General features: G+C 46.2%; 1 protein-coding gene across 1 annotated transcript in view; it reads left to right on the forward strand.

Moving 5' to 3' along the window:
* The first annotated feature begins 947 nt into the window (after nucleotides 1-947).
* Nucleotides 948-25,771, forward strand: part of LOC147629240 (AP-2 complex subunit alpha-1-like) — a 66,848-nt gene continuing 42,024 nt past the window's right edge. Inside the window, exon 1 of the mRNA XM_086812497.1 lies at nucleotides 948-1,279. Within this exon, the coding sequence (XP_086668623.1) occupies nucleotides 1,148-1,279 (132 nt within the window). The 5' untranslated portion in view covers nucleotides 948-1,147. The remainder of the gene's footprint in view (nucleotides 1,280-25,771) is intronic.

The raw sequence follows: 25,771 nt of genomic DNA on the forward strand, positions 1-25,771 counted from the left end.
GCTAGAGACCTCTCAAATCAAAGCCCCAAGAAGTCCCTTGTGGTTTAAAGAATCGAAAGTTAAGACATTTGGCTAAAGACCTCTCAAATCAAAGCCCAAGATGCCATATGGATGAATAGAATGAGTGCATCATTCAATTGACCATAATGGTGTCTTTTTTGGCCCATGCCACCTAAGTTAGACATGTGCATCTCTAGTAGACTTAAAGGTTGTTCAATTGCTTAAGAAAGTGTCCCACTTAAGTGTCAAAGACCACCCCCCATTCACTTGTGGTGACAATGTGATATGCATAAGAATAATGTGTTTAAAACACATAGGAATGAAAGAAAAAGACGTCAAATAGACATGCCTAATGACCTCGTTGATCATAGGATAAGTAAGATGCGATTCCATTTCTAGCCCTTAGAGAGCATTTAGACATTAACTCCACATTGAGCATACTTTGCATGTGGATATACCATACTTGAGTAATATGCATTCTTTGCATCTGCATCTTATGGGCGGGGAGATGAGCAAAAGACACGTTATGGATGATTTCAAATCACAACTCACAAGCGAGGATATATAGATGAGGGTGGTTGCACATGAATTCTAATAGGATAAGCGTATGAGTGAGTACGATTGGGGAAGGCATAACCATTAATGCTAAAATAAGATAGCACACTCAATACTTACAACCTAGGTCAGATCGGCAACAAGAAAAGGCACCCTTAGCTACTTTACACACTGAGTGGGAGATTTCCCGGGCTCATTCTCGTAGACATGGCATCTCCCCGATCCATCTCCTCGACCATTCGAGAAAAGGGGGGATGTTTGTAAACACCTTTAGGAGTGTAGATTTGTTGGCAACAACGAGCAAAAGAGTGTCCTTTTGTTGCTGTGGTAGTGGCTCCCCCCTTTGGGCTCCTTTGCTTATCTTGGGCCCAGGAGCCTCTCATTTTGTCCACCACTTGGGTTGTCCACTTTCCTTGTATTTTGTGGGGGTCCTTTCGGGGAATCTTTTATTTTTTTGACTTCATTTTTTTTCTGTTTCTGTTTTTTTTTTCTTCATCTCGCTCTTACTGTCTCTCTTCTTCAATCTTTTCTCCTAGCTGAGATCTCAGGGGTTTTCTCTGTGCTGAAGGGATTAGGGACTCTTCTTCTGGCGATGTCTCTCTCAGGGATGAGGGGCCTGTCCGTCTTCATCAGCGACATCCGGAACTGCCAGAACAAGGAGCAGGAGCGCCTGCGAGTGGACAAGGAGCTTGCCAATATCCGGACTCGATTCAAGAATGAAAAGGTCAGCTCTTCCCTCTCTGATATTTCCATGGCGGTTTTTCTCTGCGCGCTTTTCAGGCCAGATCGCCCGGCAAAAACAGTGTATTTTGCAGACAAACTCTTTTCGTTACTCCAAACATCGCCTGTTTTTCCCTGTACTGCAAAGACGGCGAACGTTAGAATCAGACATAGCCTATAGGTCCAACTTCGGCACAAGGTTCTGCCGTTTTCTCTGTGGCAAACATTAGAATCCATATGAAACTTCGATCAAGTTCTTTCATGTATTGCAAATGTTAAAACCCGTCTCTCTCATTCAAAAATCCAATCAAGTCCTTGTGTTCTTTCACCAGCAACGTGGGGCTACAGGCAGTAATCAGTGGCCTGGTTAGCCGGATTTGCCAGATCAACGGCGTTGGTTTACTGGATCGGTTGCTAGATTATCTACATACTGTCTCAACTCTTGGACTAACAAAGGATGTTACAGATTTTTCTCGTGGCACGTAAATTATTTTGGAACGGCTCGCGCTGGAGAACCACACCTCTCAGAATTCCTCAGTACAGCTGGCAGATTACACAAATGGGCGGGCAAACCATGTCTCTAGGAATTTCCTAGTGCGTTTGACAAAAAAATGCAATCGATCTTTAGCTTTATGTTGTTAGCCTTCCTATGTGTTTGAAGACTTACTGGTAGGATCGCCCAAGACTTTTTGACTCTCAACTCTACCCTTAATGGTACCCTTAACAGTTCAGCTGTTTGCTTATCAGGGCCGATCCTGTGATCCAACCTGATCTCCATGGTGCTATGGTGCTGGAGCAGAATTGTCACTATTTTCATTCAACTAAACCATAAAGAGTTCTAATCAAAGGTTAGGATAAAGTCGTGATCACTTTCTCAGTGAGTTGATGCACCATGTAGCAGAGATTTGGATAATTATCATCATGGTTGTGGTTAGTAAACATTTTGAAATAATGAGACGTGTGTTACAACAGTTTTAGATCAGTGGGAAGGATGCCTTTTTAACCGATTGAGAAGAGAGTACCTAGGGTGCATTTTATAGATGAAATGGTGGAGCCAAGAATCTCAGAATATTGAGAATGGCCAAGACATGAGTGATGTAGCGGAAAGACTTAAACATATGATCAATGCTAAGCACATGGAGAGATTAACGCTAATCAAAACTTAGCAAGACACAATAGAGAAGGAGAGATAGACCTAATCTTATGTATATTGCCAAAACATGTTGTATTTATATTGATGAATTTGTATCTTTGCTTAGATCCTGGTCTGGAGTTTTTGTCAATAATAGAGGCTTCCCCGCTGAAAATAGCCCACACGCGTGCTTTTTTGGTCCAAAAAGGGGCGCCTACATGAAGGAGGTCCAAATAATGTCCAGTGCCCGGTCTTTGGCCGCCACGTGTATTAAATAAGTCCTGCTCAATGTGTTCTCACTTATAAGTTGTCTGGTTCACTCTCACTTATAAGTGAGTGTGAACCTGCACCCATAATTATTAACATGTGAACTCATAAAGCTGTAAATTGAGTTTTTGGGAATACTTATCACCTTCTGCAAAACACATGTAGACCACCTGTCAGTCCCAAACAGGTGTGCACATACACGTCCACAGGGTGCCCAGGCGTCCCCGGCCCCATGGACAACATAGGCAGAAATCTCAGGCATTGTCCAGCCAAACAAGACGAGTCATCCAAAGATAAAATCAAAGTCATGCACACACATGAGTGCAAATATATTGGAAGAAACACCCATCTGCTCAGTTGTATCCGATAAAATGTCCTAGGCTCATGATCCTTTCGGAACCTTCCCATAACATAAATACAAAAGATCTCCAAGATAGCTAGTCCTAAAGAATTTCATCATGTCAGGCTCCATGGGCCATACATGTATACCATGTCAGGCCCCACAAGCCACACATGTACTATCATGTCAGGCTACACCAACCATACATGTACTGTCATGTTAGGCTCCATATGCCACACAGACACACAAGTCAGGCTACACCAGCCATACATGAATGTCATGTCAGGCTCCACATGCCACACATGAATGGTAGAAAAATAGAAGCTGTAAGGAATTTTGTGACATTCCCCGTGGCTTCTAAGCAGTTGACCACAACTGAAAAGCTTCCAAGTAGGCCTTCAGAAGTTTCCGATAATCCCCTAATAATCCTCGTCCATCCATTTTGCATCCATAGTCGAATAGTTTTTAAACGTCACAAGATACCTGCGCACTCTGCATGCTTGCACTCTTTAGGAAAAACTATCCGCTTAGGTTGCAATACCTCCTCAAGTTCAGTGCGTGCCACCTGCATGCTTGCGCTCTTTATGAAAAACTATCTGCTCAAGTTGCAATACCTCCTCAAGTTCATCCACTTCTGGTGGATCTTCCAAAACTGGTTCCATAGGAGGTGGTCCCACATAAGGCCTCAGCAAACTGACACGAAAGGCATTGTGTATTTTCCAGTGATCGGGCAACACAAATCTATATGCCACTTCATTTATTTTCTGCAAAATTTGGAATGGCCTGTAATACTTGTTTGAAAGCTTAGGAAACCGGCATTCCTTACCTGGCCGCTTCCGAAGACGTGCTTTCTCAAACTTTAGTAATATCCAATCACCTTTCTTGAAAACCACCTCTCGCCTGTGTTTGTTAGCTGTCTTTTTCTGCTTAGCTTGAGATCTTTCTATGGCTGTCCGAACCTGTGCAAACGCAGTATCCAAATCACGAACATACTCATCTGCTGCAAAGATTTCATCTTTTGTTCGTAAGATAGGTGGAAGTACCACCTTGCCATAGACTATCTCAAATGGGGCCTTATTAGTTGAAGAATGCACTGTGTTATTGTATGCAAATTCAACCAATGGCAAATACTTTTCCCAATTTGACTTCTGCTTAGATACATAACACTTGAGCAAGTCAAGCACAGCTGAATTTGCTATTTCACTCTGACCATCCGTCTGAGGATGATAGGCTGATGAAAAACTCAACTTTGTGCCCATATTATCAAACAATGCCCGCCAAAATAAACTGGTAGTCCGAGGATCTCTATCCCCCACAATAGACTTGGGCATGCCATGATGTTTGAAAATCTAAGCTAAGAACAACTTTGCCATGTGCTCTGGCTTGATTGTTTTCCTCACAGGAATAAAGTGTGCCTGTTTGCTAAGACGATGTATAATAGTCCATATAGCATCATTTCCATGTGCCGATTTCGGCAGATCCATAGCGATGCTTTCCCATGGCTCTTGTGGAATAGGTAAGGGCTGAAGCAAACCAGGTGTCTTGTGTCTGTCAAACTTGACTTTGTGACACACTATGCACTCTCGCACATAAGCTTCAATATCCCTGCGTAGAGCTGGCCAAAAGAAATATCTTTCCAAAGCCTGTGTAGTAGCCAGAATACCATGATGACCAGCATATGGTGGAGCATGACACTCTTCCATAACCTTTTGGCATAATTCACGCACTACACAAATACGATTCTGCATCATCAGAAACCCATCTCTAATCGAATAAGATGGGACAGCAGTACCATGATTCAAATAAGCCCAAGCAAGCTGAAAATCTGTGTCCAAAGCATACATGTCCGGCACCCTGATAAGTCCTGATGGTAGGCGGTAGTTATGGCATGCACTTGTGGCTTGCGTGACAAAGCATCCGCCACCAAATTCTTGTTGCCCGGGATATGCAAAATCTGAAAATGGAACATGGACAAGAAGTTTGCCCACTTTAGATGCTTTTTCGAGAGTTTAGGTTGTGCATGAATAACGGCTAACAACTCTTTCTTATAAACCTGCAAATACAATTTCGCATGTTGCAAGCGGCGGCTTTCAAAAGCCACTGCATGTCCCTCTTGGTTCAAAACAGCCCCCAAACAATCTCCACATGCATCACACTCGACCACAAAAGGTCTATGCAAATCTGGAATAATAAGAACTGGCCCTGATACGATGGCATCCTTCAACTTCTGAAAAGCGGTCTTTTCGGGTTCGGACCAACGAAATGCTACTTTCTTCTTCGTTAGATCATGTAACGGTGAAGCTAAGAAAGCAAAGTGTTGAATGAATCGACGATAGTACGAGTATAAACCAATAAAGCTCCTAACTTGATGCACAGCCTGCAATTCTGGCCAATCCTTGATTGCTTGAATCTTTGCGGGATCCATGCGTACTCTATCCTTGAAAACAATATGCCCTAAATAGTGAATTTCTGACAAGAAGAATTCACTCTTCTTTCCATTGATGAAAAGCTTACGTTTCCTTAGCTCTTCAAAAAGAATGGCAAGATGCTCTTTATGTTCAGCCTCACTCTTTGAGAAAATGATAATATCATCAAAGAAAGTTCTTGTGAACTTGCGGTGAGGTTTAAAAATTCTATCCATCATTCTATTGAAAGTGTCGGGAGCATTTGTAAGTCCAAATAGCACAACCAAATACTCATATAATCCAAATGATGTTCGAAAAGCCGTTTTGTGCACATCTTGAGGTACCACTCGAATCTGATGGTAACCACTCTTAAGATCAATGCGATTGAAACAAGCAGCTCTCTCAAGTTTATCAAGAATATCATCGATTCGAGGAATCGAAAACCTGTTCTTGATAGTAATCTTGTTAAGGGCCCTATAATCAACACACATCCCGTATGTCCCATCCTTTTTCTTCACAAGTAAAACTGGAGAACAATAAGGCGAAGAACTTGGCCTTATCAACCCCTTCTCAAGTAATCATTTACTTGAGTCATGATTTCCTCCTGTTGGGCAGCACTCACCCTATAAGGAGATCGGTTAGGAGGAGAGCGAAATCAAGCTTATCTTGATCCACTGGAGTTACAGCATCATGCTTAACATTATCACGTACAAAGACCAAGTAAGAACAAGCTGATTTCTTTATTGCCTTTGAAATAGATATATGGCTTACAACGGGTATGGGACTCCCAGTAGTACCCGCATCAATACAAACTTCCCTACCCCTATGAGTAAACAAGAGCAGGAACATACCTAGAAGGTGGAGATACCACCGACAATGCATAAAGATCTTGTGCATCTCTCAAATGGGCTGAAAACTCCTCATCATTCCCACGAGTTGCATGTCGATGTATATCATCTCCTCGGGTTGCATGCCCCCTCAAATTTGTTGCATGGGCTGCAAGCCCCTCAAAACACTTGCTTGGGCTGCATGCCCACTTACATCACTTGCTCAGGCTGCATACCCTCTTACATCACTGGTGCGGTTTACATGCCCTTTCACATCACTGGTGTGGGCTGCATGCCCTCTCACAACATCATCGGAGTTCCTTTCACGGGATAGCTTGTGAGGTTGCCGTGTGAAGACCCATTTGCCCTCATCATTGGAAACTTCGCCACCCACGGCTTTTTAGATAAGCAACAACCAACTCTCGAGGTTTGTCGATTCCCATCTGTTGGGCAATTGCATCAAAAGTGACCACATCAGCCTTGACATGAGACTTTGATTCTATGATCCTCTGTACATCAGGATCTCTTTGCAAAGCACGGAGCTCTTCAAGCTCATTCATCAAGGCATCAATATCTTGCTGATTCTCAGTCCTGGCCGATAACGGTGGATCGTTCCTTGCCAAAGCCCTAACATGAACCCTGTCTCTATCTTTCTCCCGCATGTGGCGAATGCGGGTGATAGAGTCCTCCACAGAATGATCAGACTGGCTGGCCATAATGTATCTTTCAGCTTTTCAGAAAGAAAAGAATTTTTTGTGCCCCAGAATCGCTCTCTACCAGTTCCCCAAGTATGATACCGAAGAGACTGCAAGGGTGCAACCGTGCCCCTACATAGACAGAAGTGCCACGAAGTCTTTCCACACGCTCACTGCTGCTGAAACCAAAGGTAACCTCTTTCGAGACGCGACAATAAGGCGAGGGCTGCCTCATAATCCCAACCTTCTCTCACGGATAATGACTCCTTACAACCATATCCAGCATCATATTAGGCACAACTGTGTAGAAAGCCAGGCTCTGATACCAATGTAAACGGAAGGGCAACTGAACACGGAAAATCTAGTCAATCATGAAAACTGAAAATACACATAAGCATGCCAGATAAAACAAGATGACAAATTTGCACAGTACACCACACTAGGGGCTAGAAGATGGGCTGAACCCCCCCCCCCCCCCCCCCCCCCCCCCCCCCCCCTTATGGTTAGATTACCAAAAAGGAGTCTGCTTCCAATACAACTTTGAGGGTGCCCAGGGTTCACCACTGATTGCACCTGTTTCTTCCAATACAATATGAAAACAAGAAAACATCACATAAACCGAATTTGCTGACAATTCTCAGCACAAGTGAGCATTCTCGGCATCAAGCACATGTAGGACAACTATGGACAGCCCATAGCACTCCCACATCAGCCCGGGACAACTCAACATCATCATCTTCTTCTTGTTTGGCTCATAGAGCAAGTCGACCAGCCCTCAAAGGCCGTTTTCAGCAGTCAACCAGCCGTCAGTAGCCTCAGAAGAAAACGACCAGCAGTTGTACGCAAGCCTGCAAACCCCCGGTCGGAAGGAAAATTGTCTAGATGCCCACGACCAGCTCTTCCTCTCTGTTTTTAACCTCTGTCCAGCCTCTGTTCAAGCTGTAAATCAGCCGGCCAGCAATGGCGAACATGCAGAAGGAGTCGGCCAGCACCTCCCATGCATCCGGTGAACTTCACTCGCGACGATGGATGGCTGTAGAAGCTTGCCAACAGGCTGAAAACCAGCCAACCAGCCCTCATGCACCCCGAAAAGCATGCTCCCCCCTCCAATCTGGAGTTTTTGTCAATAATAGAGGCTTCCCCGCTAAAAATAGCCCACACGCGTGCTTTTCTGGTCCAAAAAGGGGCGCCTACATGAAGGAGGTCCAAATAATGTCTAGTGCCTGGTCCTTGGCCGCCACGTGTATCAAATAAGTCCTGCTCAACGTGTACTCACTTATAAGTTGTCCGGTTACTTATAAGTGAGTGTGAACCTGCACCCATAATTATTAACATTTGAACTCATAAAGCTGTAAATTGAGTTTTTGGGAATACTTACCACTTGCAAAACACATGTAGACCACCTATCAGTCCCAAACAGGTGTGCACATACACGTCCACAGGGTGCCCAGGCGTCCCCGGTCCCATGGACAACACAGGTAGAAATCTCAGGCATTGTCCAGGCAAATAAGACAAGTCATCCAAAGATAAAATCAAAGTCATGCACACACACGAGTGCAAATATATTGAAAGAAACACCCATGTGCTTAGTTGTATCCGATAAAATGTCTAGGGCACATGATCCTTCCGGAACCTTCCCAGAACATAAATACAAAAGATCTCCAAGATAGCTAGTCCTAGAGAATTTCATCATGTCAGGCTCCATGGGCCATACATGTACACCATGTCAGATCCCACAAGCCACACATGTACTATCATGTCAGGCTACACCAGCCATACATGTACTGTCATGTAAGGCTCCATATGCCACACAGACACACCATGTCAGGCTACACCAGCCATACATGTATGTCATGTTAGGCTCCACATGCCACACATGAATAGTAGAAAAATAGAAGCTGTAAGGAATTTTGTGACACATGATTTTCTGAAAATAGATAAAATCCCATAAAATAGAGAATACACAGAGATGCACAAATTCTAACACTTCCTCTGCAACTCATAGTGTGCAAAAGTCTGAAGAAGATAAGCTAATGAAGATGCAACCATGGACCCTCCGGTATTGTAGATACCAGAATCAACTCGGAGAGAGCACCCGCCAACCTGTTTCCTCCAAACAAAATGCCATCACGAACAGCAAGGAACTTTGCTTGGCTCCGAATTCCCACACAAGTGTGTAGTGAATTCCAAGAATAAGATGATGAGGTGCTAGACACACTGCGTCCATAATCCCCAACAGTGGACTGTGAACACATCACGTCCCAAAAGCCTCAAACAATGAACTCGGAATAGATCTTGTCCATAATCTCTTCTACACCAAAGATGACCATGTCCTGCCAAATTTTAATGCTTGGTACTCCGACTCATGGTTCCCATGCACCAGAAAATGGAGCTGCTACCAGCTCCCTCTCCTGCCCACAAGCCTCCTTTGGTTGGAAGCACACGTGGGAAATTGCATGTGTACTAGAGATGCACAAATTCTAACGACCTCAGTGTTTAGAGGGGAATTCGATTGCTTCACGGCTGGGTTGTAGGGGGGAAAGTTGGCCATTTCACCGATAATCATGCTTAACAGGGGGTTTTATGTGGGGTGTGCTCTGTTAGTACGTGTCACCATTTGGTCCCTTCACTAGTCTGGACCAATGTTTCAGACACTGAGCGGAACCAAGGTGTGAACGGGGAGTTTTCCACAAGAAAGCTGAAGCATTTGTTGGCAAAGTTTGGCTTGAAAGATGGCTATGTAGCATCAGCTCTATGGGATTTTTATCATTAAAGTGGCTTATCATGTTTAAAAGTTGGTGTGTTCACACATCATTAAAGACGGGTTGGACATAATTATTATTTTGGGCATGGATAGGTGAACAAAAGGAGGCGCCTAGCTTAAACTTGGGCTACAAGCCTGGGAAAAACCTAAAGTTGATATTTTGGGCCAAAACTTGGGCATCAAGCCAGGAAAAGCATAAAATTGATATTTTTGGCCAAGTTCACTTATTTTGGGCAAAAAGGGAACAACACTTCAATAATAGAGCTATTCGACTTTATTAAAGCAGGGATTTGGGCTGTTTTGAAAAAGGCGCATCCCTTTGGAGCTTTTTCTCTCTCTCACTGGCCGACTGCAGTCTTCTCTCTCCTCCCATGTACAGGAGCTGGCCGTCTACGATGCTATGTTGTCTCTGCTGATCTGGCCGGTAGTAGTATGGAGTTTTCTCTCTCGCTTTCTCTTAGCCAGTTGCTGCAGAGGCTGGACAAGATGCACAGCAGCCCGTACATTGGTGCTGCAGCCGTACAGAGGCTGTACATCACTTACTCTTCTCTCTATGCTGGTTATACAGATGGTACAACAGCCGTACAAAAGGCGGTACAGGTTCCTGTGAAAATTCAAGGGCTGCTTTTTTTATGGAGCTGTTTTTGGGACAGCTTTGAGACTTTCTTTTGGGGCTGATTCATGGACTGTTTATGGGACTGTTTTGGAGACAGTTTTGGTGCTGTGTTTTGTCTTGGCTCGGGATAGATATCCGGGCAAGAGATTTGTGCTGATGCTTTGTGGAAAGATCCGGTGTTGTTCACACCTGCACCTTGGTATCTTGTAAAAAGCTTCTCTCAATAAAGAAGTTCCTACGAGGGGCCGGCCATTCCGGCTTAGTGCGGTGTTATTTTATATTGTATTGTTCTTCCGCTGTGAAATCATGTTTTGTGTCTTCATGCTTTGTGTTTGGTATCTAAAGTGTTGGCCTATTATTCTTGTTTCGGGTCCCCTACTAGTGACGGTACGGGACGCTAGAGTGTATTGGCTTTGCGGGTTTCTTGTCTTAGACACTATGCTTTGGCATAGTTAACCTCTGGTAACTGTGAGTAACAAGAGAAGAGACTTTCTTGGTTGTTTGAGCATCGGCATGTCACTCGTAGGGTGACAAGTTTTATGATTCATCACACTCTCTCGTGAAGGCCAAATGATATTGATGCATGAGGGAACCTTAAATGTCATGTGCAAGCTAATTCCCAGGTCTAATCCTTGATGGGTAACAAGGTAAAGAACCAGTTTTGGACGTGAAAGTGGAGCTATTGCAGCTAGGCATGGGCAAGAAGGTGGTGGGATTACCTAGGAGGCTGTTGGCTTGTGTGCATGACGAGAGATCTGCAGCAAGTCGGGGACTTTGTCCAGGAGACCTGACCGACAGTAGGTCGGCCAGCCCACCAATGCTTCCAAGGCCTATAAATAGGCAAGGCTTGGCTCATAGTTAGTCATTCAGTCCACTAGGGGGCTGAGTCTTAGGTTAGACTTTAGATTAGGTGCTCTCACCTTTTTGATGGGGCAGCCAGTTGGCTAGCCAAGATGTACATTTTTGTACTATAGAATATACTGAATACTTAGATGTCTCTTGAGGTGGACAAAGAGGCAATCAAAGAAGAGATCACCAAAACCCTCACCCACACAATCGAGGGGAAAATGGAGGCAGCCCGTGAAGGATGGGTAGAAGTGATGAAGAAGAACATCAAAAAGGAGGTGCAAGAAGATGTACAAGTGATGAAGAAGAACATCAAGAAGGAGGTACAAGAAGATGTACACATGATGCAGTCTACTCTTGATGAAGAGAAGATGCGACGGATCCGGCGCCTAAGCATCCGAGTCACAGGGATACCAGAGAGCACTGCCTCCACGCCCGAGATTGACGGGCGGAACAGTACCAAGCTGGGACTAAAGGAGGATGAGCCGCTCCCATTCACTAGAGTATGGAGGACAAGCCCAAAGGACTCCACCAAAGGCAAGGCCTTAGTGCTACAGTTCTCGGACGAGGAGAGTAGGATGAGCTTTATGAGAAGACGGGCTATCTTGAGGAGCTTGCCAGGGGACCCCATCTACTTCGATGATGACCTCACATGGATGCAGCTGGAGCACAGAAGATTATGCATGCCGAAGATCAAGGCAGCACGCAAAGAAGGGAAGAAGGCACATTATAGGGATGGTCACATCTACATTGATGGGAAGAGGGTCGAATAGCGCCATCTGGCCTATGAGACACGGAGGAAACAACATGAAGACAAAGAGATACACATAGCAGTCTGGAACTGTAATGGAGTCCTATGGACACATCCAGGGAGACTTGAGGTGGTGATGGAGGGCCGGGATATCATCTTGATGACAGAGACACATGAGAGCCTGGAGAGGGGCTTACCACGGGTTGAGGGTTATCAATGGGAGTCAGCTCACTGACAGGGGATGAGATAGGCCACCTCCCGAGGTTCAGGAGGTATTGCAGTGCTTTTCAGACATGGGTTACATGAGCATGTTTGAGTCGTAGCATGAGACTCGGAGGTGAGATACATGTGGATTAGCTTACGCCTCTTGGAGACCAGATGGATTTATATCGCCCTCTGCTACTTTCCTCCGAAGGGGTCGTGGTTTGCCACCACCGAGGAGCCGGGTGGAGGAGAGGCTAGTGAGTCTCCATACTCTGCCTTATCTGAGGAGATCTTACACTATTTGACACTGGGAGAAGTCTTCTTGATGGGGTGCGAGATCTATGACTTTGAGGATCCCTTGAGACTAGAGCCGCTAGTTACAGAGGATACAGGGACCACTCGGATCTCCGTTGATGGAGGAGCTGACAGCACTGGATATGGGCAACATTTGCTGGAGCTTGGGGCCCGACACCATCTCGTTATTTATAACGGGATGATTCAGTGGCCAGATTCAGGTGGGTTGACTTGCTTTCCAGTGGGGGGTGGCAGCAGTACAGTGGACTATGTGATGGGATCCCGGGAGGCAGCAGATATGGTGTCTCACTTTACCGTACCACCATGCCCCATTGGGGCGGATCATACATATCTATCCCTCACTTTCAGGAGCTTACTGGAGACCCACCCACCCATCATACAGCCACCACGCACTATTTTCCACTTCACTCAGGACCTAGCCGATGTGTATGACTATCATGTTCATGATCAGCTATTTGCCTTGGACCCATCGGCACCCATGGCTATGCTCACCTCCCAGCTCTCACATGTACTGCACTCCGCAGCCGCGAGGAGTTTCCCATACCACATACAGACAGGACAGCCACCTACATCTGGGAGCATGCCCCAGAACCGATGGTATGATGATGAGAGTCTCCGAGTGCAGAGGGCTTGCAGGGAGATAACCCAGAGACAGGCAGGCAGGAGGATGTATACTCTCACCCGTCGTAAGCGGCGAGCTTATGAGGAGGCTCAGTACGGGGACACATATCACATGCTCATGAGCAGAGATGCTGCTGCTGCTTGGAGGAGACTCAGAGAGCCCCGTCCTCCCACACCAATTACCGATCCTCAGACCTGGCAGACATATGCAGAGAGACTCTATGATGTGCCTGCACAGCCCCCTATACCAGAGCCCACAGAGCCATGCTCCACAGTCTCCACCTTCTTCACCCCACCTATGGTTAGGAGGGCCATATGCCGACTCCAACATGGACGGGCGACAGATCATACAGGATTACAGGGAGAGCATCTCATCTATGCTATTGATACATTGGCACCATTTCTTGCTCATCTCTTCAACAGAGCTCTGTCAGAGGGGTTTCCGGCTGAGTGGATGATGCACACTATTGTGCCGATCCATAAAGCGGGAGATGTACTAGACCCTGGGAACTACAGGACCATCATGATTGGCCATATATTGGCCAAACTATACGGGGCAGTTTTGGAGGCAGAGCTGAGCACTCATGCAGAGGATGGGGGATTGAGAGGAGTAGGCCAGGCAGGCTTTCGACGAGCCTTCTCGACCATCGACCACTTTTTTACATTGAGGTGCTTGATTGATCAGGCCAAGGCACGGAGGCAACAGCTCTATTGTTGCTTTGTGGATTTCCGCAAGGCATTTGATACTGTGCCCAGAGAGCGCCTCTTTCGGCAACTACAGACACTAGGCATACCCTCAGACATGATGTGGGGCATACACAGGCTATATGAGCAGGTCTTTGGGATAGTCCGATGCCCAGGAGGCTTGTCCGACACAGTTGCTAGCACCATTGGTGTGAAGCAGGGGTGCCCGCTCTCCCCCACGCTCTTTGGGCTCTATATTGATGAGGTGGTCGATTACATCACACAGGGAGGAGGCTCTGGGGTTGAGCTATCAGGTATTACTGTCCATGTTATGCTTTATGCTGATGACATCGTCTTGGTATCTGACATGCAGGTTGGGCTTCAAAGACACCTTGTGCCTCTTGATGACTTCTGCGCACAGCAGGGTCTCACAGTGAACCTTGGGAAAACCAAGGTTATGATCTTCCACACCTCACCCGCAGTCAGGAGCCACACTACTCTCACATTAGCAAGAGGGCGTGTCGAGGTGGTGAGCTCTTATGTTTACCTTGGCATCACATTTACTAGCTCAGCTGGACGCTTCTCCATGGCTCAGGCAGTCCGAGACAAAGTGACCCGGGGGTATGCAACTCTTGCTGGCCTTGAGCGTCAGTGTCATCAGGCACATTTTCAGGAACCCCGCACGAAGGGGTGGCTCTTTGATACATTAGTGACACCAGCCTTGATGTATGCAACAGCGGTTTGGGCACCAGGGCTTGCAGCCTCCACATGGGTACAGCTGGAGAGACCACACATCTTGATGCTCTCGAGGATGAGTTTGCACGACATTGTTCGAGTTGAGTTTGCAACTTTGCTGCACCACCTATGGCAGGGAGGCATTGTTCCAGACGATCTCCTTTATATACAGGATGAGGGAGATGCCCATGGAGAGATTATCCCGCCGAGCTTTTGAGGCATCCAGACAGCTGGCCGAGGCTGGACACACTGGATCTTGGTATGCACAGATGCTACAGTGGTTCTCACATCATGGGATAGACATTGAGCGGTTGCCACCTTTTCAGTATGATCAGCCTGCACCACGGGGTTACCTCTCTCTCAATGAGAGGAACAGAGTGATGAGATAGGACACATGGCAGCGCTACATACAGGAGACATGGACAGCATTAGAGAGCCCACTACCACCGAAGATGCTGTATTACAGAGACCACTTTATGAGCATCTCAGGGGATGGGTTTATACAGCGACCGCGGTATATGGATGTATACATGCCCCACAGCTCTCGCGTTGCTATTGGACAGCTACGAGTCTCATCACATCAGCTAGAGATAGAGGCTGGGAGAGCGACACGGGTTCCCAGAGCCGAGCGGATATGCAGATTGTGCCGCGAGGAGGTGGAGACTTAGGATCACTTTGTATGTAAATGTAGAGCCCACCAGGGGGTCAGAGATAGTTATGCAGGATTGTTTGAGGAGCACTCTTCACTACATCAGTTGATGGAGGCCTCGGACCAGCGATAGCTTGGCAGACTACTACTAGAGCTTCATAGTTCTCGAGAGAGACTCCTCCAGACACCCGCTCCCACTAGGGGTGGGAGACAATCCCAGCTCACAGATTTCTTCCAGAGAGCTATGCCAGTGCCAGCTGAAGTACCACGTGGGGTGACTGCACAGAGAGCAGAGGAATTGAGAGCCAGGAGGAGATCTAGACAGACTGGACACAGAGCACCCCGACTCCGTCACCGAGAGAGAGCAGCTATCCGGATGGAGTTAGACATAGATTTGCATAGCATGCTTGTACTATCCCTTCAGCATATAGAGATGCATCTTGCCTTAGCACTCCATCCACATCCCCCCCCCTTTATATTGTTTGCATATGGGCTCCACCGATCCATGATGATTCACAGTTGTATCCAGACACATGCACACTTTTTCTTTTCTTTCTTTTCCTTTTCTTCCGATGACCGGAAGAACACAGTTGTATTATTTTTTGTCTCATAGGCCGACTTTGGCCTCTTGTAGACGTTAATATATCTTTCTTTCTTTCTTTCTTTCTTTCTTTCTCTCGCTCTCTCTCTCTCTCTCTTTCTCTCTCTTTTTCAGGCAGCGGTTCCAAGGGAGGATGATCCTCCAAGGGTTGGAGTGAGAGTGCTAGACTCAATACTTAGGAAAAGAAGACCAGAGAAAGTGTTTAGGGACGGACAGGATGGAACAGATGCATAGATCTTTATCAGATTTGGAGTGGATTTGGGTCTCGCTGATTGATTTAGTGAGATCTGGTTTTGAATTGGATCTTATCTTGGGCACCCATACCTGTTTTGTCAAAAGGGTGCTAGGAAGGGAAGGATGACAGGTTTGGGACTCTAGGGATGGACAATGGGATGATAGTCATCCAAGAATAGAATTTGGAATCCCGTCATCAAGTTTAGCAGAGGGGGATGTCATGTGTAGGCTGATTCCCAGGTCTAATCCTTGAAGGGCAACAAGACAAAGAACTAGATAGAACCAGTTTTGGACCTGAATGTGGAGCTATTGTAGCTAGGCATGGGCAAGAAGGCGGTGGGATTACGTAGGAGGCTGTCAGCTAGTGTGCATGAGGAGAGATCTTTGTTGACTGTAGCAAGTCCGGGACTTTGTCCAGGGGACCTGGCCAACAGCAGGTCGACCATCCCACCAATACTTTCAAGGCCTATAAATAGGCAAGGCTTGGCTCATAGTTAGTCATTCAGTCCACTAGGGGGATGAGTCCTAGGTTAGACTTTAGATTAGGTGTTCTCACCTTTTTGATGGGGTAGCCAGTTGGTTAGCCAAGATTAATCTTTTTGTACTGTAGAATATACTGAATTCTGAGTCGTCTCTCTCTCTCTCTCTCTCTCTCTCTCTCTCTCTCTCTCTATGGTGGTCCATGCGTGACGTCGCGCAAGCCCCTCTCCTTGCTGGCGCTACGTGCTGGTGGTCTCTGTCTGTTCGTATCCACCCGCTCGTGCTGCGCACCCTGGCTGTGATGCGCTTGGCGCCGCTGTCCGCGCTGTGCTGCGCCTATTCGTACCCACCAGCCTGAGCTACCCTGCTTGCGCTGCGCACCCCTGCTGTGCTTGCACTGTGCTGGCCTGCTCGCACTGTGCTGGCCTACTCGCACTGTGCTTGCGCTACCAGAAACTCTCTCTCTCTCTCTCTCTCTCTCTCTCTCTCTCTCTCTCTCTCTACTGTGCTCCCTCTCGCTCCTCTCTGCCTATGGGAAGCACTGCAGAGGAATGGCTCCAAGTTTCCAAGAGAAGCTCGAGGCCCTCGAGACGGCAATGAAGGCACTAATCAAGGAGAACAAGAAGACATCCAATTCCAACCTCAATGAGGTGGAGAACAAGTTACACCGGCACATCATGGCCCTTGAAGTATGGGTCACGGAACTTGAACAAGAGAACACGGCACTCAAGGAGGAGGTGAATGCATTGAAAGTGGAACTGATAGCCGTCAAGAACACTGAGAAGGAAGAAGGGGAGATCAATGGCAACACTCTCACGGCCATCAAAGAAGAGATCTCCAACAAGGAGATCACAAAAGACATGGAGGGGAAACTCGAAGCCAAGCAATCAGGATGGGTTAAAGTGGTGAAGAAGAATATCCGTAAAGAAGTGAGAGAGGAGTCTCAAAGGGAAGAACACCAAATCATTCACACCACCATTGAAGAGGAGAAGATGAGGCAGGCCCGCCGCCTCAACATTCGAATCATAGGTATAGCCGAGACACCCGACTCCACTTCCAAGAAAGATGGACAGCTTCTATGCACGAAGCTTGGCTACAGGGAAGAGGACCCTCTCCCCTTCACCAAAGCATGGAGAGCCGGGAAAGACTCAACACACAAGCGATCCCTCATCCTACAGTTTGCAGGAGAGACGGAGTGGGCCACCTTCATGAGAAAGAGGGTAATTCTATGAGGATTACAGGGAGATCCCATCTATTTAGATGACGACCTTACGAGGATGCAGATAGAACACGGGAAATCATGCATGCCGAGAGTCCTATAGGCCCGGAAAGAGGGCAAGAGAGCATTCTATCGCGATGGTCATGTCATCATCGATGGCAAGGCCACCGATTAGCCCCAGGCGGCCTATGGGACATTGGCTATGGAGGATCCAGATTCACAGATACACATAGCAGTTTGGAACTGCAATGGAGCACTTTGGACACATCCTGGGAGGATGGAGGAGGTCATGGAGGGACGGGACACCATACTACGCACAGAGACACACCAGAGCCCAGAGAGGGGGCTACCCAAAGTAGAGGGTTATCAGTGGGAGTCTACACACAGGGGAACGGGGACCACACGACAGAGCACATCGAGAGGATCTGGAGGTATAGCGGTACTCTTCAGGCGAGAGCTACATGAGCGCCTACGGTGTTGGTGTTGGACTCGCACACTCACACACACAAACCTGCACATTAGGATTAGGTGCAAGATAGAGAAGCTCACACACAGAAAATGAGAGGGAGAGAGAGAGCCAAAAGTGTGGTAGCCACAAAATGCAAGTCAACCCTTGCATGTGTGCCACATCCATATAATATAGAAGTACAAAATATTATAGGTAGAGTGTCCTTTCACACTTGATATCCAAGGGGAAAAACCACATGGGAAAAAGTGCCCTTGGTTAAGCCCTGTTCACACATAGCACTACCATAAGTGAGCATATGCCTACAAATCTCCCGTGTAGTGGAAGTGTGAACCTGTACAAGGTAGCAGATCACTCTCTGTATGAGAGTAAGCCCAAAGCTTTGCGGAAAGCTTCAAACTTTTCTCGAGGTAAAGCCTTTGTGAATAGATCTGCAACATTATCTTGTGTAGGGCAGTAAGATAAACTGATTTCCCTTGCATGTAGCCTCTCTCTGACATAGTGATAATGAATCTCAATGTGCTTGGTACGTGCATGAAAGATTGGATTTCGTGCCACGGCCATAGCACTCTGGCTATCAGTGAGAATGGTGGTGGGTGTCTGCTGACACTCACGAAGATCAGCCAATAGTCTCCTCAACCATACACAATCTATTGTAGCTGTGAAGACTGCCCTGTACTCAGCCTCACAAGTAGATGTGGCAACAGTGGGTTGCTTTTTACTCAGTCAAGATATGCATGAACTGCCAAGAAAAAAACAATTCCCACTGGTGGATTGCCTGGTATCATAATCACCAGCCCAATCTGAATCAGTGTATGCATAAAGCTGCAAGCTGCCCCCCCTGGGATAGAACAAACCAAGATCCAGGGTACCCTGAAGATAACGAAAAATGCGTTTGACTGCTTGCCAATGCTTTGTGCTTGGGCTGTGCATGAATTTGCTCAACAAAGACACCCCAAAAGATATGTCTGGCCTCGTGTTACACAAGTAAATGAGACATCCCACTGCCTGGCTGTAAATGCCGGCCTCAAAAGGCTCTCCAATATCATGCATAGTAAGCCGTACACCTGGTTCTACTGGAGTAGAAATGGGCTTACATTCATCCATGTGAAACCTTTTTAGCAAACTTTTTATGTACTTAGTTTGCTGCATAACAATGCCATCATCTGTATGCATAAACTGTATGCCGAGATAGTAGTGTAAAGGCCCCAAATCTGACATATCAAATTCAGCTTTCAAATCAGCTTTGAAATCTGAAATTTGTGCTTTGCTAGTACCTGTAATGAGCATGTCATCTACATACAAGATTACACTGAGAATATCTGTCATGTGCATGGTCAATGCCATGGACAATCTTCAGACACTGATCCAGAATAGGCAGCCAGATAAAGAGTATTAGAACTAGGACATGGAGCACAAAGTGCTATTTGGCAGTGTACGGATGGGAGCAAAAGCATGAAGGACTGTCGGCTGCGTTGGAGGCTGTCGGGAGCAGAGGAGTGCTGTCGGCTGCATGAGGACCAGACGACGGTGATTATGGACAAAAAGAGGGCAGTCGGCCAGCAGCCCAAATATTCCCAAGTGACTATAAATAGCATGGATGCTCATAATTGAACTCATTCACTCCCACTTTGGGTGTGGGTCTAGACTAGGAGATTTTGGTGTGTTCCACCTTTTATGTAAGACAGCCTATGGCTGTAGATTAGGGTACCTTTTTGTACCATATGAATATACTGAATTTCCAGCATATCTCTCTCTCTCTCTCTCTCTCTCTCTCTCTACTCTCTCTCTATATCTGCGTTTTGCATTAGATGGTTTCCAAGAGTGTTTAGGGCTGAAAGAAGACCTCCAGAGCTTCCGCGTGTTACATTGGTATCAGAGCATCAAGCTCAGCAAAGCTAAACACTGATTCAGTCCCATATGATGGTGTATAGGTCCAAGGTACAGGAAAGTACATGGATACGAAGCCCAAGGCAAGGAACACAGAATCGGGAAGAGCTCCCAGGAGGTTTGTTGGTGGTGTTCCACAGAGCCAGAGGGGATGGCAGTCGTGTGAGCCAGAGAGGTTCTCGGGCAACGGTCCCAAGGGAGGATTACCCTCCAAGGGTGGTGTGAGTGCCAGACTCATTTCTCAGGAATGAAGACCAAGACGGTGTTTAGAGTCAGGGCAGGAATAGATTGTGGACTAGATGGAACAGATGCATAGATCTTCGTCTGAGACAGAGTGGATTGAAGAACAGGCCGGGCTTTCAGCGAAAAAGGGATTGCCAGGGATGGATGGATGACAGGGGGACTTTGGGAAAAGATTGGGATGATGATAGTCATCCAAGAGCAGGTTGGATTCTCGTCATCAAATTTAGCAGAGGGGGATGTCATGTGCATGGTCAATGCCATGGACAATCTTTAGACGTTGATCCAGAACAGGCAGCCAGATAAAGAGTATTAGAACTAGGACATGGAGCACAAAGTGCTATTTGGCAGTGTACGTTGGGAGCAAAAGCATGAAGGAGGAGTGTCGGCTGCGTTGGAGGCTGTCGGGAGCAGAGGAGTGCTGTCGGCTGCATGAGGACCAGACGGTGGTGATTATGGACAAAAAGAGGGCAGTCGGCCACTAGCCCAAATATTCCCAAGTGACTATAAATAGCATGGATGCTCATCATTGAACTCATTCACTCTCACTTTGGGTGTGGGTCTAGACTATGAGATTTTGGTGTGTTCCACCTTTTATGTAAGGTAGCCTATGGCTGTAGATTAGGGTACCTTTTTGTACCATATGAATATACTGAATTTCCAGCATATCTCTCTCTCTCTACTCTCTCTCTATATTTACATTTTGCATCAGATGGTTTCCAAGAGTGTTTAGGGCTGAAAGAAGACCCCCAGAGCTTCCGCGTGTTACAATATCGGCATCGGTTTTCTTCACATGCAATGTGCTTTCAGCTGGACTATTCACATAACCTTGGCTGGTTAGATGAGCATGTATTTTATCATACCAAGCCCTTGGAGCTTGCTTTAACCCATACAATGCTTTGTGTAACCTGCATACTTTATGCTCCTCACTAGGAACTACAAAACCAATGGGCTAATTGTCACGTGCACACCAGTCAGGTGTACAGTGACATGGCATCATTATATGGCATCATTAGCATCATCAGGAGCCATCAGATATTTTATTGGCATTTATAGGCATTTTTATAGGCATTTATGGGGCAGCCGACAAGCATTTAATGCAGTCGTGGGCATCTGAGTACTGGCCGACTGCAGCCCATCTGGCCGACCAGCAGCTCTCACACGTATATATAAAGGCGCCTCCCCATTCAGCCATAGAGGCTCATCAGTGAAGCGCATCCTCATCTGGATCATCTGCGTTTCAGCCCTCATCTCAGCAGTTAGATAAACGCATCATCCTCAGCATTCGTAATCAGCAAACGCATCTCCATCAGCATCATCTTCAGCAAACGCAGCAACATTCAGCTCAGTTCAGCCATCAGGTCTGCGTTTCATCATCCCATCAGCATTCAGCATCTGTTCCAAAGCCTCCCTTCAGCGTTTCCTTCCCAGGAGACAAGGGAAAGAGTGGACAGCAGTTCATCCCGCATATTCAGCATATAGGCAGCATATTCAGCAGTACAGATCCATTTGGATCTCATTGTAACCGCATTCATTCATATAATATAGCTGCATTGCATTGACACATATCTGTCTATCTCTTAAACATCATTAAGTGCAGTTTAGTTAGACTAAGGTTGTGTTTACGACGGTCATAAGCTCTCACATGTCACACTGATTTACATATACTTCCTCCTATAAATCCCCATTTAAGAATGCAGTTTTGATGTCCAATTGATGCACTTTCCATCCTTTATGTGCAGCCAATGCAATCACTGATCTTATTGTGGTCATTCTCGAAGTAGGAGCAAAAGTCTCTTCATAATCTATTCCCTTTTTTCTGGGAGTAGCCTTTAGCCACAAGTCTTGCTTTGTACCTGTCAATAGTACCATCAGACTTTCTTTTGACTTTGTACACCCACTTTGTTCCAATGACATGCTTGCCTTTAGGCAATTCCACAAGATCCCAAGTATTGTTCTTTATGATAGAAGAGATTTCAGCATGCATAGCTTGCACCCAATGTTCATTCTCATGTGCTTCTTCATAAGAAGAAGGCTCTTCTGAGACCACCCATTACTAATGCAGACTCCCCACGATGTATATTCAAAGCATGGCTGGAACTAGCCCTTGTTCTACCTGTGAGTGGAGCTGCAAGTTTGCTTTCTTGCAAAGTTTTCAGCAACCATCTCGGCACTGACTTGGCTGTGTCTATGGCTGTTTGCTCTTCCCTGACAAGATCTTCCACTTCTTCCATAGAAGGGGGCTGAATGGCTGGCTGTTCCACATGTTCTACATGAGGATTTTTTTGTGTAGGGGCTGGCTGATCTGAATCCCCTCTAATTGCAATGGGTAATAGTCCATCAAACATGTCCTGTATGCTTGTATGATGTATCATTACTTTTATACAAGCTGTACATGGGCTGTTCTGAATTTTCAGCCAATACCACATCTCTACCGACAAAAATCCTTTGTGTAGTTGGATTATAAAGACGGTATCCTTTGCTCTCATTGCTGTAGCCCACAAAAATGCATTTCATTGCTTTGTCATCTAGCTTTGTTCGGAGTTGTTCTGGCACATGTGCATATGCCAAACACCCAAATGTACGCATATAATCCACTATTGGCTTTCGGCTATACCAAGCCTCAAATGGTGTTATGGTTTTCAAAGCTTTTGTTGGACACCTGTTCAACACATGAGTTGCACACATTATAGCTTCCATCCAAAATTTGTGAGGCAACTTTTGTGCTTTCACCATGCATCTTGCCATCTCCATGAGAGATCTATTTTTCCTTTCAGCTACACCATTCTGTTGCGGTGTATAAGGCACAGTACATTGGTGTTTGATGCTCTTTTGAAGCATATAATCCTTGAATGCATTTGACATGTGTTCTCCACCTCTATCTGAGCGGAGTGTTTGGACTTTACATCCACACATATTTTCAGCCATTGCTACAAAGTGTCGAAAGCATGTAAACACATCTGCTTTCGCTTTCAAGGGGTAAGCCCAGGCAAACCTGGAGTAGTCATCAATGAATGTGACGAAGTAAAGATGCCCCCCTATGGATGGTGTCCGCATTGGACCACATACATCACTATGAATGAGCTGTAATTTACTTTCAGCTCTAACAGCTTCATCTTTGGGGAATGGTTTTCGTTGCATCTTTCCCAAAATACACCCCTCACATACATGTCTTGGTGGAGACTCAAGAGGCGGCATATTATCAACCATACGATGCTTCTGCAAAAGCATTAAACTCTGAAAATTTACATGCCCAAAACGAGCATGCCATAGCTCTGCGTCATGCATATCAGGAGTGTGGGCAGCCACTGCATTTGCATCATAAGTACGCTTGTCATAGCTGTCCAACTTATACAAGCCTTTGTATCGTGTTCCAGAAGTGACTATTTCATAACCCTTTGATGGGTCTTTTACCAAACACTTCCCATCTTCAAATTCAACCTTTAAACCTTGGTCGTTTATGGCTGAGACGGAGAGTAGATTTTTCTTTATCCCTGGAACATACAATACATTTTTCATACATATATTGGCACCATTGGCTGCAATAAGTATGACATTGCCAATTCCCTTTATTGGATATGTGGTATGATCTGCACATGATACAGTGCGGCCATTTGAAGCATAAACCAAGTGCTGAAATACATTTTTGCATGAAGTGATCTGTCTGTCAGATGCAATGCAAGACATATCATTGTCTGAAGCACTTGGTGTGCCACTAGTGCATGTGACCAAAAAAGTGTACTCTTCCTGGATTACATTAGCTGATTGCTGTGCTTTGTCATCAGAAGAGTCTGCTACCGCATTGCTTGCTTCTTTCCTTTTCTCTTTTGCAATCCGCTTCCTACATTCACTGATGTAGTGTCCAGGCTTTTGGTAGTAGTGACATTTGCCCTTCTTTTTGGGCTTGTTTGCATCCCCTTTGTCAGACTTTTCACGGTTCACCACCAGAAGAGGGCTGTCCATGACCAGCCTTGCTAGAGTGTTGTCCCCCATGCTTAAAGCTCTTTGCTTTACCCTTATCCTTGGCTGCAAATGCCTTGTCTCCACCACGGTTGCTTGATAAATTTGCTCTTGTTTGCTCTTCCTGCAAGAGTAAATCCACCAGCTCTTCAAAAGTGACGGGATCACCACCTCCTCTCATTGAGAGGTTGAGAGAGGTGTGAAAGCCCAAGTAGGAAGGTGGTAAAGAATGAAGAGTATTGGTGACCATCTGTCTGTCTGGGATAACCTCATCAATGTTGAGCAATTGTTCCTGCAAATCTTTCACTTTGGTGAGATGATCTGCCCCATGGAGTCACCCTCATCCATAGAAAGAAGATCCAATTGCCTCTTCAAGTAGGCAACTCTTGCCTCGTTGCGTACCTGATACATTGCTTCCAATGTGTCCCATGCAAGCTTCGATGTCTTGCAAGAACGAATGTGCGGAATAATAGTCCTTTTCACTGAAAGGGCTATCAATGACATGGCCTGTGCATCTCTAGAGTCCCATCTCTTCTGCTTTTGTGTGGGAGCAGGTTCTACATCACGAGCTCTTTGAGTACCTCCCCTTTGAGGCGTGGTTGACTGTATGGTAAGCGGGCGTGTGTCATCACCACACACGATTAGCATTTTGAGCCATGTCAACAAAATATACCTGCAAGCAAACCAAACACCAATGTGCATTGCCAGGCAACCAAATGTCCTGTGCAAATGTTTGTCTGCAAACTGAAGTAAGTGTAAACCTGCACCAAATTGTCCAATTACACACAATGTGTATACATATGCGACAAATCACAGCTGTAATGCCCAATTACATGCTCCAATATGAAAAGCCCCAATTTTAATGCACTCCAATAGCTTCAATGTGCATTTAATTGGCCAATTTTCACAAAAGGCCCAAATTTTTGCAACTGAAAGAGGCTCAATTTGCTGATTTTAACCTCAAATTGGAAAATCTCCAAATTGCAAGCAAAGCAATATGTCCAATTTTTCAATTTGGCCTCAAATTGAGAAATCCCCCAAATTTCTTGAACCCTGTATCACCTGCAGTTTTTTTTTCTTTGAATCTGACCTGCACAGAAGTGTCTGCAAAATTTGTTTATTTTAATGCATATTTTTACTCACATGAAAAGTGCTGCAGGCGAGTGCAGTACGGACGGAAGGGACTTGTATTGCAGGAGTCAGTCTAGGTGCAGGTGTCGGGGTAGGCAAGCGCAGGCTGAGGCGGGCTGCCAGCGCAGGTCGAGGTGGAGTGCCAACGGTGGTCGCAGCGTCTGGGAGCCGTAGCACAGAGTCGAGGGGCGGGCGGCGGCGAATAGAGCCGATGGGCTAGGCGGCGGCGGCCGTAGCAGGAGTGGCTGCGCCAAGAACGCGGCAGCGGCGGAGACCTGGCTAGTAGCGCAGCTGGCCGGGCTGGGCGATTATGTTGTTGGCTCGGCATTTCTACAGCCTATGTTCCGGCTTGGTTGCCTCATATTGGGCTGTGTTATGGCATTTGTATATGGATAATCCGGCATCTCCCGTGGGGAGAGTAAGG

The sequence above is a fragment of the Cibotium barometz genome, chromosome 18, assembly GCF_041138505.1.
Source record: "Cibotium barometz isolate CiBa-2024 chromosome 18, ASM4113850v1, whole genome shotgun sequence".
Lineage (NCBI taxonomy): Eukaryota > Viridiplantae > Streptophyta > Polypodiopsida > Cyatheales > Cibotiaceae > Cibotium > Cibotium barometz.